The 19,211-nt window shown below is 50.4% G+C and overlaps 1 protein-coding gene across 1 annotated transcript; it reads left to right on the top strand.

Annotated features, from left to right (window-relative positions):
- The first annotated feature begins 8,850 nt into the window (after nucleotides 1-8,850).
- Nucleotides 8,851-9,675, top strand: LOC147091353 (uncharacterized). The gene has a single exon (XM_085976512.1). It carries the CDS (start codon nucleotides 8,851-8,853, stop codon nucleotides 9,673-9,675), a length of 825 nt encoding a protein of 274 aa, XP_085832638.1.
- The last annotated feature ends 9,536 nt before the right edge of the window (nucleotides 9,676-19,211 follow it).

Raw genomic sequence — 19,211 nt, 5'->3', positions numbered from 1 at the left:
GGTACTGGCCATAATGAACGGTTGGTTTTCGGACTGGAGGAAGGTATACAGTGGTGTTCGCCAGGGGACGGTACTAGGACCATTGTTTCTCTTGATATATATTAAAGACTTGTACCTGGCTGTAGAGCAAACAATTTCAAAATTTGCAGATGAAACAAAAGTTGGAAGTATAGTGAGCAGTGAGGCATATACTGATAGACTTGAAGATGACATAGACATGCTGGTGGAATGGGCAGACACGTGGCAGATGAAATTTAATGATAGAATTTGGTAGGAAGAATGAGGAGAGACAATATAAACTAAAGGGTACATTTCTAAAAGGAGTGCATGAGCAGAGAGACCTGGGCGTATATGTGCACAAATCGCTGAAGTTTGTAGGGCAGGTTGCGAAAGCATATGGGATCCTGTGCTTCATAAATAGAGACATAGAGTACAGAAACAAGGGAGTTATGATGAATCCATATAAAACACTGGAGTATCGGCCTCAACTGGAGTATTGTGTCCAACTCTGGGCACTGCACTTTAGGTAGGATTTGAAGTCCTTAGAGCAGGTGCAGAAATTATTTACGAGAATGATTCCAGGAATGAGGGACTTCAGTTACGAGGATAGACTGGAGAAGCTGGGGTTGTTATCTTTAGAGCAGAGCAGGTTGAGAGGAGATGTGATAGAGGTGTTCAAAATCATGAGGGGTCTGGACAGAGAAGAGAGAGATAAACTGTTCCCATTGTTGGAAAGGTCACGAATCAGAGGACACAGATTTAAGGTGATTGGCAGAATGTCCAAAGGACACATAGGAAAAAACTTTTTTGTGCAGCGAGTGCTGCCATACAGGGTGGTGGAGGCAGAATCAATCGTATCTTTCAAAAGGGAATTAAATAAGGACTTGAAGGAAAAACAATCGAAGGACTATAGGTGAAAGTGGGACTTGCTGAAGTGCTCTTGCAGAGAGCTGGCACGGGCATGACGGGCAGAAAGGCTTCCTTCTGCGTTGTAACCATTCTATCTTTTAAAAAGAAAGACTTGCATTGATATAAAACCATTCACGACCACCGGACTTCTCAAAGCGCTTTACAGCCAATGAAATACTTTAGAAGTGTAGTCACTGTTGTAATGTGGGAAATGCGGTAGCGAATTTGTGCACAGCAAGCTCCCACAAACGGCAATGTGCCAATGACAAGATAATCTGTTTCTGTTATGTTGATTGCGGGATTAATATTGTCCATGACACCAGGAAGAACTCCCCTGCTCTTCTTCGAAAAATGGCCATGGGAAATTTTACTTCCACTGAGAGCGCAGAGAGGGCCTCTGTTTAACGTTTGATTCAAGAAACTGCATCTCCGACAGTGCAGCACTCCACTAGAGTGTCAGCCTAGATTTATGTGCTACAAGTCTCGGGAGTAAACTTGAACTCACAACCTTCTGAGTCAGAAACGAGTGTGCTGCCCACTGAGCCACAGCTGACACATTATTCCTTCCTATTTCTGTCATTTTCTCATCTTTTGTTCTCAGCTTTAGATCAATACAGGAAGATAAACTCACTTCTCTCTGTTCTGTCCTCAGTTGTTTTGGACTCTACAGGAGTCAAGGAATATGTTGATGGGTTGGGTGTGGATGGAATGTGGATTTGAGGTCGAAGATCAGCCATAATATAATTCATGTAGGGCTCCTGCTCCGAATTCTTATTTTCTGATGTTTATGGGCGGGTGAAATATTGCGTATTCGCTCACACTTATTTTAAAACTGTACAATAAGGTGAGCTAGATTGTGTTGCAGTAAAGCATTGTGATGACAACGGTTCAATGAGTCTGTTTGTTCAATGACTGTAATTAATGCCAGTTAGAGTGAGGCCTAGTGATGTCACTCTGGGATTTCCCTCTGCTCTAACTAAGGAGCTCGCTTCACTGTATCACCTCACATAGTCAGCACGCTGCCCCAGCACAAAGACCACCAGGCACTCACAGAAGGGAAGGCATGGATTGGGATGGTGTGTTGGATATTCGGAATATGTTATGATATACATAATATGTAATATTACTTCCTCACTGCTGTTGGTGTTCATAGTAAGGATTTATGTCCAGTTATTAATTCTACATAATGGAGAGTCCCAGAGAAAGAGCTGGGCACTTCAGTGACAAGGCATTGGTGGCTCTGGTTGGCGCTGTTGAAAGGCGATGGGCAGTGCTGTTCCCTGAGAGTGGCAGGAGGCTATTGCCCCGGGAGTTTAGAAGGGTGTGGAGGGAGGAGGCTCAGCACATCACCTCGAGGAGCCTGATGCCAAGGACCCACACCCAATGTCGGAAGAATTTCAACGACCTCACTCGTGTGGTCAGGGTGAGTACCTGCTATTCAGTACCTCTACATCCCTCCATCTCAACTTCACTCTGTGCCGAGAGGGTTTACAAATACAAATGCCCAACACTCATCCAAGACCTATGGCCATCTCATAAAACACACATGCACATCCCACACCTTGCACAAAATAACGGGTATTCAACTATGGTGGGCACATCTGCCAAACACATGGCTGTACACAGTAACGGTTATTCAACTATGGTGGGCAAATCTGCCAAACACAAGTCTGCACACAGTAACGGTTATTCAACTATGGTGGGCAAATCTGCCAAACACAAGTCTGCACACAGTAACGGTTATTCAACTATGGTAGGCACATCTGCCAAACACATGGCTGCCCACGATAATGACAGGCTAATTGAGTGGGCAGAAATTTGGCAGATGGAATACAGTGTTGGAAAGTGTGAGGTTATGAACTTTGGCAGAATAAATCAAAGAGCAAGTTATTATCTAATTGGAGAGAAACTGCAAAGTGCTACAGCACAAAGGGATCTGGGGATCCTGGTGCATGAAACACAGAAGGTTAGAATGCAGGTGCAGCAGATGATCAGGAAGACCAATGGAATCTTGGCTTTTTTTGCAAGGGGGATGGAGTATAAAAGCAGGGAAGTCTTGCTTCAGTTATACAGGGTACTGGTGAGGCCACACCTGGAATACTGCGTACAGTTTTGATTTCCATATTTAAGAAAAGATATAATTGCTCTCGAGGCAGTTCAGAGAATGTTCACTCAGTTGATTCCGGAGATGAGGGGGTTGACTTGGGCCTCTACTCATTGGAATTCAGAAGAATGAGAGGCGATCTTATCGAAAAATATAAGATTCAAGGGATCTTGATTGGGTGGATGCGGGGAGAATGTTCCAATTGAAGGGTGAGACTAGAACTCGGGGGCATAATCTTTGAATAAGGGGCTGCCATTTCAAAACTGAGATGAGGAGAAACTTCTTCACTCAGAGGGTAGTAAATCTATGGAGTTTGCTACCTCGGAGAGCTGTGGAAGCTGCGACATTTAATACATTTAAAACGGAGATAGAGAGTTTCCTAGCTGATAAGGGAATTAGGGGTTACGGGGAGCAGGCAGGAAAGTGGACATGAGTCTCGGTTCGGATCAGGCATGATCCTATTGAATGGTGCAGCAGGCCCGAGGGCCCGTATGGCCTAATCCTGCTCCTACTTCTTATTATGATCTTATGCCTATTCAATAGTGCTAGGCACATCTGCCAAACACCTGGCTGCAAATAGTAATGGCTATTTAACTATGCTAGCCATATTTTCCAAACGCATAGCTGCACAGAATAACAGCTATTCAAATATGTTAGGCACATCTGACAAACAAATGCCTGCACAAAATAATCGCAAGTCAACTATGGCAGGCACATCTGCCAAACACATGGCTGCACACAATAACAGCTATTCAACTACGGTAGACACATCTGCCAAACACATGCCTGGGGATTCACTCATATGCTGTTCATTTTCTTGCTGGTCAAGCTCTCTCATAACAAACAGGAGCAGCAACGCACTGGAGGAGAACAGGCGGACTTACACCCCCCGACTGAGTTGGAGGACAGAATGCACAGGATCGTTGCCAACCAGTTCCCAGGTGCCTTGGCCGCTGGAGTGGTCGATCCCCTTGGGAAAGCAATGGTATGTTCATCAGCTTTCTCTCTTCTCTCATACCACATTCCCCTCACAACACACGCCTTTTACACTTTCAATCCAACTAACTGTCTCCAGTGCTTGCTCCCTTCCTGCCCCCCCTCACGCTAAAGCCACACTTTGTTCGCTATGTGAAAGAAGGACAGCACATCAGCTGACCAGTCTGCCCCTCAGCCTGCCAGTGTCAGCAACGCGCCAGACGAGGAGGAAGAGGAAGCTGGAGCCTCTCCACCTGTGTCTCCCGAGGGTGACACATCAGACACTAGGGAAACGCCTTCCCTGGAAGGGAGCAGGGTGTTAGTGTCTGACGAAAGAGAAACTCCTGGACCCAGCGGGCTGCAGCAATGCCATAGGGGTGGGAAGCTCATGGGCCATCTACCCAGTGGGGGAGTAGGCACACAAGTTCTGCTGCACAGGACTCGGATGAGGACCTCGACATTGCGTCCATGAATACCCAGGTATTGTGCATGCACACTGAGTTAGTGGGAGCAATGGCAAGGGTGCCCGACAGCATGGATGCACTGTCTAGGAGCGTGGAGTTGTCTGCCATTAGTACAGCTTTCATCTGTGCGCAAACCCACGAACCCATCCTTGCCTCATTGCAGAGAATGGTTCAATTGCAGGGGACTCTGGTGAACCAGACCCACGTGTAATGGGTGAGGAGGCAGGATTCATTGCAGCACAGGCCAACACAACCCAACGGCTTAATGCTGCAATTGAGTCATTGGCTTGTGACATCCAGTCTCAGACAGCTCTCATGCAATCTCAGTTTGATGAAACGCAAGCACTGACTGCTGCCATCTTCGCTGGGTCACCCTTAGTCCCCCGGGAATCTCTCAGTACCACAGCAGGCCAGCAATCTTTGCTCGAGCAGATTGCTCCAGATGTTAAGGTTCTACCCCGGGGGAGTGGCAGCGTGTCGGTTGAGCAGGAAGATGCTTTCCTCTCCCAGGATTACAGCATTCCTGCTTGCGCCACTGTCACTTCCACATTACACTTGGCATGACCTGCAAAACAGCCAGCGCAGACTGCTGCCGCCCATGCAGTGTTGGTGCAGTCTACAGCCGGGCCCTCCGCACAGATCTAATCGAGGGCGTCCTTCCAGGCAATGTCTGGATCCAGCATTCAGCAGCCTTCCACCAGCCTTGCTGCAGCCACTGTGGCCACATTAAGAGGAGCAGTAGGGTGAGTAGGGTGGAAGTGCGCAGGGGATGGAAATCACCCTCGAAAGCCCAACAGAACAATCTGTATATAAATCGGGGGAATGTTTGTGGGCAAAGTTCGAGGTTATTGTTATTATATCTGCTGATTGTTTTGCTGTTTACCTCCATGTTGTGTGAACGAGTTTTGTTAGTTCTTGATTTGTTGGGTTTGTTTCTAATTGTTTTGTCCTGAATAAATGACACAGAGTTTGTAACGTTAATGTTTTTTTTTATTGTTACTTTACTTTTTTATGAATTGACTCATTGCACCTTTGTGCAGAAACAGGGGCTGCAGGATGCTTTCATTGATGTGCTTCTTCAGCCCAGAAGCCATCTTCTCAGTAACGTATTAGAATTGGTGTCTTATGAGCTGTTCAGGGACGGCCCTTGCAGTGGCAAAATTGTTCGCCTCCCTCCCACGTTGGTGCTGCTGATCTTCCTCTTCATCCTCCTCCTCCTCTTCTCCCTCTTCCTCCTCCTCCTCAGGTGGTACACCAATCCCTGGTGGCAATAGCTGGGCCCTCATGATTGCAATGTTATGAAGCATGCAGCACACAACAATGAAGAGGGAGACTCGCTCGGGCGAGTACTGCAGGGCTCCTCCTGAGTGGTCCAGACACCGGAACCATTGTTTCAAGATGTTGACCGTCTGCTCTATGAGGTTCCTGGTGGCGCTACGGCTCTCATTGTATTACAGCTCGACAGGGATGTTGGGGTTACAGAGCGGTGTCATCAGCCAGGTGCCGAGTGGATAACCCATGTCCACGAGGAGCCATCCATTAGATTGACACGGTGCTTGGAAGAAATCTGGGACACCAGACTGGCGCAGGATATAAGTATCATGGCTGCTGCCAGGATAGCGGGCATTGACGGCGAATATGAGCTGTCTGTGGTCACAGGCCAACTGGAAATTCACAGAGTGGCAGCCCTTGTGGTTTCAGAAGACCTCTGCATTCTTATGAGGAGACCACAATGCCACATGCCTGCAATCAATGGCACCCTGAACCATGGGGAAGCCCACTATCCTCGCAATGCCACATTCATGCTCTTTGTCCTGGTTCATGGGCAGAGAGCTACTGGCGTCTCCACTTCTACAAAGACTTTGTCACCTCCTGGATGCAAAAATGAAAAGCGAACTGGGAGATATTTGCTATGTCCCCAGTAGAAGCCTGAAAGGAACCGCTGTCTTAGAAATTCAGAGCCACTGTCACCTTCACAGCCACCGACAGAGATGTCCTGGTCCTGAGCTGAGGCTGCAGATTTGGGTGCAGGAGGTGGCAGAGCTCAGTGACCAGCTCCTCTCTGAAGCACAGCCTTTGGAAACACTGCTCCTCAGACAAATGGATATAGGAGGAGAATTACTCCCTGAATACCCTGGGAGAGTCAGGTCTCCTGTGCAGATGCCTGATAGCCTTCCTCCTACTGACCATGTTTGCCACTCTCTGTCTCCACATCTACTCCCTCCGAAGGTGAAGCTGGATGATGACGATGCCCCGATTTAGTGCAGTCCCCATCGAACCTGGAAAGTGGTGCTGAGGACGCGAAACCCCTTCGGTCGGCGCCGAATCCCTCCAGCCGTCTCTCTCCCACTCAACCTGCATGTAGCAAATATTTTGCGGAAAATAAAAGGGATAAACGGCCGCCATTAAATAACTCTCTCAGCCCGTTCCCCACTTGAAAACGATCCACACTACCACTCTAGCAGGCGCTAAGGCAGGGGACGTGACTCAATATCTGGTCCAGGGCGTTGCATGCTTGCTTGACGTCATGATCTGTGGGGGCATGAGATCGTGCAAAATGACTGATCAATTTCACGAGCTGCGCTATAATAGCCGTGAACAGGCGCTAAGCATCTAGCGCCCCCTTAAGGCGCTAACCAAATGATTTTTTCCCCGCATGTTTCACTGTGTTTGTCTCTTTGTCGTTCCCCATCCCATCTACGCTGCTGTCAGCCATTGATTCTGAAGGAGATATCGTGTTACCAAGATTCAAAAGTTCTGTATTGAACTCCAGCAAATGTATTGGCGGGGACTCTTTATTTAACGAATGTCAGTTTGCTATCTGCATTGAACATTAGTATCTGATCAGAAGAATGCTGTCTTGGTTTGGGAGACTTTTCACCGAACGGCGAAAGGCCATCGACCTGAAACATTAACTTTGTTTCTCTCTCTCTCCACAGATACTGCTTAACACGCTGAGTGTTTCCACCATTTTCTGCGCTCATTTGAGATTTTCAGTATCTGCATTATTTTGCTTTGGTTTTCACCTGATGCTGAGTATGGCTACTTAGAGTCACAGGAACAAACCCTGGCAGATCACATCCACATTTTCAATTGTCTGAAATATCCGCTAATCATTCAGTTCCAGTCAGTGTCTCCTTTCCCACCCTCTCCAGTTCTGCATTAGTGGCACTGCTTCTGATGGTTAAACTAGGATTACAAGGATAATTTACATTCTCACACGACGTTCATTCAGCCAGGTTTGAATACATTTATTTCCAATCTTTGTTTTGAATTCACAATTAGCTCCCTTGCCCATCTGTCACAGTTCAGTAGATCTGTCAGAGAGACCCAGAGTGATTCTCTATTGCCTCCTGCTGTACTTCAGGATAAACAATCCCTGCTGATTGTAACTGAAGTAATGATGATAAGACAACCCTTTGATATCTTCTCGTCTAATATTCTCTACACAAGATGGAAACAACAGGTGAAAAAGTACAAGAATAAATCTCTTCTATTTGTGTTCAGATACTTTACACAGCAGTCGGCGACATTTTGTCTGTGGGATTAATCGTCTGATTTCGATGCTGATAAATGTATTTATTGGGACATTAACTGGTCAATCATCACTATTGACTTTAATTCAGAGTCCATTCTTATTGATGAAATTTGCAATGTTATTTGGAAAATCTTCCTTTCACTGAGCGACGTTTTGAGTATTTCAACAGAAATGTGGAAACTCAATCTTCAAAATACTTCTGATAGCCCAGTAATCTTTATAACTGCAGTGCACTTGTATTTATTATCTCAGCATTGTCATATTACATCCGTACATTTTACATACAATTGCCTGTTATTATTGCATGCCAAGGTTGCAGTTTCTGTATTTTGCTGTTGTATTCATTTTCAATTCTAAATAGAATGGATATTCTCAACAGGAGCAGGAATCAAAGTGGGATTTCCCTCTCCCTAACACAGGGGCATGTAAGCGAACATCTCCGCTCCAAATGCTGACTGATCCCTAGACACGAAGTCTTCCTGAGAGTTTCTGGTCGTTTGTGTCCCTGACACCTCGGATGGTGCTTTTGTCTGTTGGGCTAAAGGTAGATTGATCATTTCATCCCTCATTGATAAAACATCTGTTATTTTCATGTGGTAGTCATTCCAATTTAATTTATTGATTCCACAATGTATTCCAAATTATCCACACGATAAATCCTGTATTCAGCTCCACAGGCAATAGAATTAGATGAGTTGCAGATTCCTTCCCGAATTCGATCAAACTGCTGCTCTTGCTCCCAGCCTGATGTATAATTTCCCTGTGTATTTCCCTTCCTCACAGTGAACTTAGTGACGATTGTGATCCTGTCTCGGGGAACGTGCGGTCTCTCCAAATGTGTCACTCACTATCTGGTGGCCATGGCAATGTCGGATCTACTGGTCGTTATCCTCAACCTGATATTGAGGCACCTTCCGATTCGTTATTGGGAACAGTTTGATTTCCTGTGGTCCATCCCCATTTGTAATATCCACGCTGTCCTGCTGTTCACAGTCACAGACTGTTCTGTCTGGTTCACTGTCACTTTCGCCTTTGATCGTTTTGTGGCCATTTGTTGCCAGAAGCTGAAAACTACATATGGCACCGAGAAAACGGCGGCTGTGGTTCTGGGAACAGTGACAGTGCTGAGCGGTTTAAAGAACATTTTCTGGTATTTTATGTTCACAGGTTGGTATGGGCTTGGGTGCTACCCCTGGTTTTGTGATGTCACAATCGATGTTCTGATGTCACGGGTCTGGGGAACAATCGAGCTCCTTCATTATATTCTCACCCCATGTGTCCCATTTGTTCTGATTCTGCTGCTCAATGCTTTCACCGTCAGACACATTTTAGTGGCCAGCAGAGCCCGCAGGAGACTCCGGGGTCCCAGCAGTGGAGAGAGTCCCAGAGACCCCGAGATGGAGAGCCGCAGGAAATCCATCATTTTACTGCTTGTTATCTCCGGCAATTTCATCCTGTTATGGGTCGTGTTTATGGTGTATTCTATATGGAGCCGGATGTGGTGGTTGGGGTATGAATCTGTATTTCTACCTAATTATGTAATGGAACTGGGATTCATGCTGCAGCTGCTGAGTTGCTGCACAAACACTGGGATTTACACCATGACTCAGACTAAGTTCAGAGAGCAGCTGAAAATTGTGGTGAAATATTCCTTTAATCTGATTGTAAAATTCATTAAAGGATGAGAAGAAGCAGAGAATTTGCAGCCTGAGTTGAGAGTTCCCTGGCCTGATATTGTGGTGCCCCGCACAAAGATGGCAGCACTGGGGCCCAGCACAAATGTGGCGGCTCTGGAGTCCCACAAAATATGGCTGCTCTAGCGCCCCAGACAAAACTGGCGGCTTTCAGGCACCGTACAAAGATGGTGACTCCGGGGCTCCACAGAAAAATGGCGGCTTTGGGTCTCCACAAAAAGATGGCAGCACCTGTGCCTACAACAAATCTGTCAGCTCTGGGTCTCCACACAAAGATTGCGGCTCCGGGGTGGCGCAGAAAAATGACGGCTCCGGTGCCACGCACAAAGACGGCGGCTCTGGGGGCCCTGCACAAAATTGGCAGCTCTTGGTACCAGCACAATGATGGCGGCTCTGCGGCCCAGCAGAAAGATGGTGGCTCTGGTGCCCCGCACAAAAATAGCGGCAACTGTGGCACGCACAAACTTGGTGGCTCTGGGGACCAGCACAAAGTTGGATGCTCTGGGGACTTGCACAATGATGGCAGCTCTGCCGTCACGCACAAAAATGGCGGCTCTGGGAGTTTGCACAAAGATGGCGGCTCCGGGGCATGCACAAATATGGCGTCTCCGGGGTCCCACACAAAAATTGTGGCTCTGGCACCCCGCACAAAAATGGCAACTCCAAGGCACTGCCCAAAGATGGCGGCACCGGGGGCACCACAAAAAGATGGTGGCTCCCGGGCTCCGCAGAAAAATGGCAGCTCTGGGTCTCTGCACAAAGATGGCGTCACCCGTGCCCCGCACAAATACGGCAGCTCCGGGGCCCCGCACAAAAATCACACTTCTGGGGACCCGCACAAAAATGGCGGCTCCGGGGCCCCGCACAAAGATTGCATTTCCAGTGGCATGCACAAAGATGACGGCTCTGGGGCCCTGCATAAATATGGCGGCTCCCGGGCCTCGCACAAAGACGGCGGGCTTGGGAACAGGCACAAAGATGGCGGCTCCTGGGCCACGCAGGAAGATGGCGGCTCCCGGGCCCCTCACAAAGATGGCAGCTCCCGGGCCACTCACGAAGATGGTGGCTCCGGGTGCCCTGCACAAAGAGAGTGGCTCCCGGGCCTTGCACAAAGATGGTGGCTTGGGAACACGCACAAAGATGGCGGCTCTGGGGCACCGCACAAAGGTAATTGCTCTGGGAGGTCCCCGCACTAAAATAGCGGTTCAGGTGCTCCGCACAATGACGGAGGCTCTGGTGCCAGCAGAAAAATTGCAGCTCTGGTGCCCCGCACAAAGATAGCAGCAAGCGTGGCACGCACAAAAATGGTGGCTCTGGGGACCAGCCCAATGATGGATGGTCTGGGGACCTTCAAAAAGATAGCAGCTGTGGTGCCATGTACAAAGATGCCAGCTTTTGGGACAACCACAAAGATGGCGGCACCCAGTTTCTGCACAAAGACGGGGGAATCCGCATCCCACACAAAGGTGGCGAGCATGGAGCCTGCATAAAGATGGAATCTCTGGGCCACGCACAAAGTTGCTGGCTCCGGGACCACGCACAAACGTGGCTGCTCTGGGGACCCAAATAAAGATTCTGCCTTCCGGGCCCCACAGAAATATGGCGGATCTGCGGTCCCACACAAACATGGCGGCTCTGGCGCACCAGTACAAATTTGGCGGCTCTCAGACACTGCTCAAAAATGGCGGCTCTGGGGCCACCACACAATGATGGTGGCGCCCGGGCTCTGCAGAAAAATGGGAAGCTTTCGGTCTCTGCACAATGATGGCCGCACCCATGCCCCGCACAAAGATGGCAGTTCCAGGGCTCCGAACAAAGATCGATCATCTGGGGACCCGCACAAAGATAGCGGTTCTGGTACCACGTACAAATATGGTGGCTCTGGGGACACCCGCAAAAATGGTGTCTCTTGGGCCCCCAAAAAAATGGCAGCACGCGCACCACCCGGAACGATGGCATCTCTACACAATCCCTAGCCAAGCACTAAAATTGCAGCACTGGGGACACACACAAAGATGGCAGCTCCGGGGCCTTGCACAAAGCTGCCAGCTCCGGTGCCCCACACAAAGATGGCGGCTCTGGGGCCACGTGCAAAGATGGCGGCTCTGGGGCCACGTGCAAAGATGGCAGCTCTGGTGCCGCATACAAGGATGGTGGCTCTAGGGCACTGCATAAATCTGCCGGCTCTGGGGAACTGCTCAATGATGGCAGCTCCCGGGCACCCAACAAAGGTGGCGGCTCTGGGGACCTACACAGCAATGGCGGCTTTGGGGCACCGCACAAAATGGAGGCTCCAGTGGCCTCACAGAAAAATGGCGGTTCTGGGACACCGCACAAAGATGGTGGCTCAGGGGCTCTGCACAAAAATGGCGGCTCTGGGTCCTCACAGAAAGATGGCTCCTGGACCACGCAAAAAGATGGCAGCTCTGGGGCCCAGCACAACGATCGCATCTCAGGGCCTAAGCATAAAGATGGCGGCACCTGTGCCCCGAACAAATATGGCGGCTCTGGGGCCATGCACAACGATGGCGGCTCTTGGGCCCTGCATGAATTTGAAGGCTCTGGGGGCCTGCACAAAGATGGCAGCTCCTGAGCCCTTCGCAAAATGGTGGCCCGGGGGTCTCCGCAGAATTACAGCTCGGCCACGTGGCATACTCCTCCTGCACTATGTGGGAAATCAGGGAAACTTCCTGTGTCACTGACGACCATGTGTGCGGGAAGTGCATCAAGCTGCAGCTACTGACAGACCGCATTGTGGCACAGGAGCTGCAAATGGATACTTACTGGAGCATTCGCGATGCTGAGGCCATCGTGGATAGAACGTTTAGGGAGTTGGTCACACCGCAGTTAAATGTTGCACAGGCAGGAAGGGAATGGGTGACCACCAGGCAGATTAGTAGGCGTAGGTTTGTAGTGCAGGGGACCCCTGTGGCCATCCCCCTCTCAAACAGTTATAACAATTTGGAAATTGTAGAGGGAGATGGTGTATCGGGGGAAGGCAGCAGCAGCCAACTTCCTGGCACCAGGTGTGGCTCTGCTGCACAGGACGGGAGGAAAAAGAGGAGGAGAGCTACAGTAATAGGGGATTCTATTGTAAGGGGAATAGATAGGCGTTTCTGCGGTCGCAAACGAGACTCCAGGATGGCATGTTGCCTCCCTGATGGAAGGGTCAATGATGTTTCGGAGCAGCTGCAGGGCATTCTGGAGGGGGGGTGCGGTGAACAGCCAATTGTCGTAGTGCATATAGGTACCAATCATATAAGTAAAAACCGGGATGTGGTCCTAAAAGCTAAATATAGGGTGTTAGGAGGTAAATTAAAAAATAGGCATCAAAGCTAGAAATCTCAGGATCGCTTGCAGTGCCATTTGCTAGTCAGAGTAGAAATATAAGGATATTTCAGATGAATACGTGGCTAGAGGAATGGTGCTAGGGGGAGGAATTCAAATTCCTGGGACTTTGGAACCGGTTCTGGGGGAGGTGGGACCAGTACAAATTGGACGGATTGCAACTGGGCAGGACCGGGACCGATATCCTTGGGGGAGTGTTTGCCAATGCTGTTGGGGAGGGTTTAAACTAGAATGGCAGGGGGTTGGGATCCTGTGCAGGGACACAGAGGAAAGGGCAGCAAGGATAGAAGCAAAGGACAGGAAGCAGAAAACAAAAGTGTCAGTCAGAGAAATCAAGGCCTAGAAATTCAGTTGCGTTCGCCAGCTGTTAGCGCCATAAGAGGAGTAGATCTCGAGCGCTAGGCACTTAGTGCCCGGGCGCAGACCGATCTGCGCCTACGCCCAACTTCAGTTGACATTTAGCGCCGGCGCAATGTGTTTGCACGCGCACAGCTGCGCGAGCGGCTTATGACGTAATTTCGTCGTGAAACGCCGTTTGTGCACCCCAAACCGGAACTTCAGTGGCGCCCGCCCAATGTGGGCGTGGCGCTGTTAAGAACTGTGAAGTGGAACGCAGCAGAGGCCCTGCGGGCCTCGGGGAGCGCTAATTAAAGGGCACTTAGACTGAACTATAAAGGCCAGCCATTTTGCTGCAATGACTTTAGTGCTACGGATTTCTGGACAGAGACCAAGGAAGAGACCTTACTGATTTGGGCCAACATAGGAGAGGTATTTTTGGCTTCTGGCCCCAGCTTGGAAATTTGACTCATTGTGATTTCACTGTTTGCAAGTATATTATGGGGGCTGCATGGGGTTCCAACCCTCAGTTCCAGCATTATGTGCGAAGGGCTCGCAGACGCTGTGTGAGAGGGGCAGCCATGCCTAGACGCAGAGGGGCCATCAGGCGTCGGCAATGTAGGCCTTACCCACTCAGGGAACACCGCCAGCAGGTGTCCTATCTCACCATGACTGCCGCGCATTGTGTTAAGAGGCTGCGCTTCAGAAGGGAGGTGGTTGCAGAGATCTGCCAGCTGCTTCACAGAGATCTGCGTCCACAGCTGATGTGCAGGATGTCTCTGTCGGTGGAAGTGAAGGTCACGGTGGCTCTGAACTTTTATGCAAGCGGCTCCTTCCAAGCTGCTGCTGGGGACATAGCGAACATCTCCCAGTTCGCCGTGCATCGCTGCATCCGGCAGGTCACCAAGGCCCTTTTCGCAAGGAGACGCCAATTCATCTCCTTCCCCATGACCCTAGAGAGGCAGGAGCAGCGTGCAGTCGGATTTGCCAGGATCGCCGACTTCCCCAAGGTGCAGGGCGCCATTGACTGCACGCATGTGGCTATGCGGGCACCTATCAACAATGCCGAGGATTACCACAACCGGAAGGGCTACCATTCCCTCAATGTACAGCTGGTGTGTGACCACAGGCAGCGCATCCTAGCTGTCAATGCCCGCTTTCCAGGCAGCAGCCACGATGCATTTATCCTGCGCCAGACTACTGTGGCTGACATGTTCCAGGCACAGCCTCCCCCAAGAGGATGGCTTATCGGGGACAAAGGCTATCCTTTGTGCACATGGCTCATGACCCCGCTCCGCACGCCCAGGACCCCTGCTGAGGAGGCATACAACGAAAGCCATCAAGCCACGAGGAACATCATAGAGCAAACGATTGGCATCCTCAAGCAATGGCTCCGCTGCCTGGATCGTTCCGGCGGATCTCTACAGTATTCGCCGGATAGTCTCCCAGTTCGTCATCCTTTGCTGCATGCTGCACAACCTGGCTATCCGCAGGACTCAGGCACTGCCACCTCACGTTGGACCACCACCTCAGGAGGACGAGCAGGAGGACCATGAGGAGGAGGAGGAGGAGGAGGAGGAGTACCAGCCCAGGAGGGAGCCACAAGGCCCAAGGGCCGTCCGTCGGCGACTTATTGAACGACACTTCTAGGCCCCCTGTCAGGGAATGGCTTGTGGCAATGAAGGCACATGAATGCAGCAGCTCCGCAAGCCCTCAGCCGGTTAATGCAACAACCACTTGAAACATCACACATGGACAAGCTGAATAAATAAAAAGCTTTATTGAACAACTCAGGGCCCTTCCCACATGAAACCCAAAAACAGACAAGACCCCCAAAAAACAGTCAAAAACATATCTCACTCCCACAACCTGGGGAGGAATAACAAAACTTGCCCATCCAAATGGCCTTCATCCTCGGCCTTACCAAGACAAACCCCCCCATACAGAACACAAACACCCCCATATAAAAAAACATTTGCCTTCATCTTCGGCGTTACCAAAATAAACCCACCCCCATACAGAACACAAACACCCCCATATAAAAAAACATTTGGCAACACACTCTACTTTGTGTGCTGAGAGGGTGAATCCTTGTCCAGGCTTTTCCGGCCCCTGGCCGACCTGCTGCTCCGCCTCAACCTGGGCCCTGTGGGTGTTGCAAGGCTGGGGGAAGCCTCCTGAGGGGCACAATGCGTGATGGCAGATGTCCTTGGGGGTCGGCCGAGATGAGCTCCGGCCCTGGAGGGGCCGGCTGCTGACTGCTGCAGCTGAGGCTGGGCAGCATCAGTCTCTCCAGCAGCTCGTCGCAGCTTTGCTGGGGGAGTGGCAGTGGCGGCTGCAGCAATGGGGGCAAGCTGGCTGATGCCAGGCGCTCGCTGGTCGCCAGAGACACTGGCAGTCGGCCGGGCTGGCACTGCAGCAAGCGCAGCAATCTGGTTAAGGCCAGACCGCTGTGCTGCAGCAGCACGGTGGGTGCCCTGGTGATGCGTGCGTGACACAGCGAGTGTGGCAGCAGTGAGTGCCCGTACTGCCCTGGTCTGTGCCCGCATCACACCAGCCAGTGACTGCATGGCACCACTCGTCAACTCTCCACTCGCTGCCTGTGCTGCCCTGAATTCGGACCGACTCGCGTCCTGTGATGCCCTGAATTCTGCCCGACTCGCGTCCTGTGATGCCCCGAATTGTTCGAGACCCCTGGCCTGTGCTGCCGCAGGTTGTTCGAAACCCCTGGCCTGTGAGGCCCCGAAATCGGCCACACTATGAGCCAGGGACTCAATGGCCTCAGGCAACCGTGCCACAACCCCCATGAACTCGGTGTGGCGACGATCCGAGTCCGTGGACATTTGATCAAGGAGGCGCACCTCCTGGGCGAGGACCATCTCCGAACTGGAGGCCGGACTCTCCCTCTGGGGAGAAGGCCGCCGAGCTGCCCGAACCTTCCCGCGTGGCTGGACGCCACTGGGCCCAGCAAATGCACTCCCCTGCAACACTTCCCCCCTCTGGGGAGAAGGCCGCCGAGCTGTCCGACCCTTCCCGCATGGCAGGATGCCACTGGGCACAGGAGCTACACTCCCCTGCAACACTTCCCCCCTCTGGGGAGAAGGCAGCCGTGCTGCCCGACCCTTCCCGCGTGGCTGGACGCCACTGGGCACAGGAGCTACACCCCCCTGCAACACTTCCCCCTGGCTCTCCTCCAGGCAAGACGTGTCCCCTCCATTGCCATCCCCTGGCGCAGATGAGGGTTCCCCCGATATGCCGCCTTCGTCTTCCTCCTCGTCGTCCTCCTCTTCCGAGGGACTGACACTCGCAGCTTCAGGGACCTCCTCCTCACCAGCTGAAAGCAGGAAGGCACAAGAGTAGCTTTAGAGTGAGGACAGGGCATCAGCGAAGGAGGCATGAGTGGTGGCATTATGCGCATTGGTCGGACAGTGGCAAAGGATGTAGATCTGAAGCGCAAGGGGAACGAGAGAGGTCCAAACGGTCATGTCCTTACCATTGGGGCCAAGCACAGGGTCGGCATCTCCAATTGCAACGGGGCCAATCACCCGGGCACACATGAGTCGACCCACGCACTCCTCCAGGTCACTGAGCTCCTGGAATGGGGCACGGCCTCCCCCGGTGACAGTCCGGCTCTTCAGATTCTCGGCCAGCTTGGCCTGCAAGAGAAAGGACGGTTTCTAAGTACAGTGTGGTGCACTGTTGTTGTGTGCACAGCCTCCCATGGTCGAATAGCTTGGCCAGTGTGTAAAGTGCAGAAAGTGCTATTGATGTTCATGCCAGTGCCATAGCTGCTGGAGGAGGGCTGGCCATTAGGCCTTTGAAGTCCCTTTGCCCATAATGTGAGGTGCACATGCAAGGATGAGGAGGACACTGGAAAGTGTACTCACCCTGACCAAGCGAGTGAGGTCGTTAAACTTTTTCCGGCATTGGTCACCAGTCCTGGGGACATCGCTATTGGCTGTGACCCTCTGGCCGATTTCCCTCCAGGCTCTCCTGTACAGCTTCTTGGGAGCCTTCTTGCCACTGTCCGGGAACAAGAAATCTCTTCTCTTCTCCAAAGCCCTAACCAGCACCTTCAAATCATGGGCAGAGAAGCGCTGCGCTCGCTCACGGGCCCTCTGCAACCTTGCTGGCGCTATTTCTCTCCAGCAGCAGTGTTTAGGCCTAGCTGGAGGGCTGCAGTATCCAGGGCATGGCAGCAGACCAAGTCGACCCTTCCCCCTTTAAGAGCTGGCCGGCGCCAGGGTGTCTGCTGTCAATCAAAACATGACCGCACCTGCACTGCACCCGGCCTCGGCAGTATCAGTCGGCACCGCCGGCTTACCGCCTAAAGATAGGGGTGCAATGGCAGTTTTAGCGCTCGAGCAAACTCCTTGGCCAAAGCTACTGAATATCGGCGAAGTGGCCTCCACATTCCAGCGGGCGCAAACTTTAGCGCCCGCCCGACTTTACCGCCCCAAAAGTGGCTATACTGAATTTCTAGGCCCAAGTGTATAAATCAAACATGGCCACAGAAAATAGTAATTCTAAAAGGTCTAAGAGTGTTAAAAAAGAGCCTGGAGGCTTTGTGTCTTAATGCTAGGAGCATTCCTAATAAGATGGTTGAATTAGCTGTGCAAATAGATGTAAACGGATATGATACAATTGGAATTACGGAGACATGGGTCCAGGGTGACCAAGGCTGGGAATTCAACATCAGGGGTATTCAATATTCAGGAAGGGCAGGCAAAAAAGGAAAAGCAGGTGCATTAGCATTGCTAGTTAAAGAGATGATTAACACAATAGATCAGAAGGATATTAGCTCTGATGATGCAGAATCTGTATGGGTAGAGCTGAGAAATACCAAGGGGCAGGAAACGTTAGTGGGAGTTGTATACAGACCCCCAAAGAGTAATGCGGAGGTTGGGAAGGGCATTAAATGGGAAATTAGAGAAGCATGCAATAAGGGCACAGAAGATATCATGGGTGACTTTAATCACCATATAGATTGGGCTAACCAAATTTGTAACAATACTGTGGAGGAGGAATTGCTGGAGTGTGTACGGGATGGTTTCCTAGACAAATATGTTGAGGAACCAACTAGAGATCAGGCCAACTTAGACTGGATATTATGTAAAGAGAAAGGATTAATTAGCAACCTTATTGTGCTAGGCCCCTTGGGGCGAAGAGATCATAATATGATCAAATTCTTCATTAAGATGGAGAGTGAAGTATTTGACGCAGAGACCAGGGTACTGAATTTAAATAAAGGAAACTACGATGGTATGAGGCGCGAGTTGGCTAGGATGGATTGGGGAATGTTACTTAAAGGGTTGATGGTGGATAGGCAATGGCAAACAATTGAAGATCGCATGGATGAACTACAAAATTTGTTCATCCCTGTTTGGCATAACAATAAAACAAAAAAGGTGACTCAATCGTGGCTAACAAGGGAAATTAGGGATTGCATAAAATCCAAGGAGAGGACATATAAATTGGCCAGAAAAAGCAGCAAACCTGAGGATTGGGAGCAGTTTAGGATGCAACAAAGGAGGAAAAAGGGATTAATTAAGAGGGGGAAAATAGAGTATGAGAGAAAGTTGCAGGGAACATAAAAACTGACTGTAAAAGCTTCTATAGATTTGTGAAGAGAAAAAGTTTGGTGAATTCAAGCATAGTTCCCTTGCAGTCAGAATGAGGGGAAGTATAATGGGGAACAAAGAAATATCAGGCCAATTAAATATATACTTTAGTCCTGTCTTGCCAAAGGAGGAAACAAATAGCCTCCCAGAGATGTCGGGGAAAATAGGATCTAATGAGAGGGAGGAACTGAATGAAATCAGTATTTGTAGGGAAATGGTGTT

This window comes from Somniosus microcephalus, unplaced genomic scaffold, assembly GCF_052327205.1.
Source record: "Somniosus microcephalus isolate GS21.2 unplaced genomic scaffold, FLI_Smic_1.0 unresolved_chr3, whole genome shotgun sequence".
Taxonomy (NCBI): Eukaryota; Metazoa; Chordata; class Chondrichthyes; order Squaliformes; family Somniosidae; genus Somniosus; species Somniosus microcephalus.
This window is presented reverse-complemented; position numbering and strand designations above follow the sequence as displayed.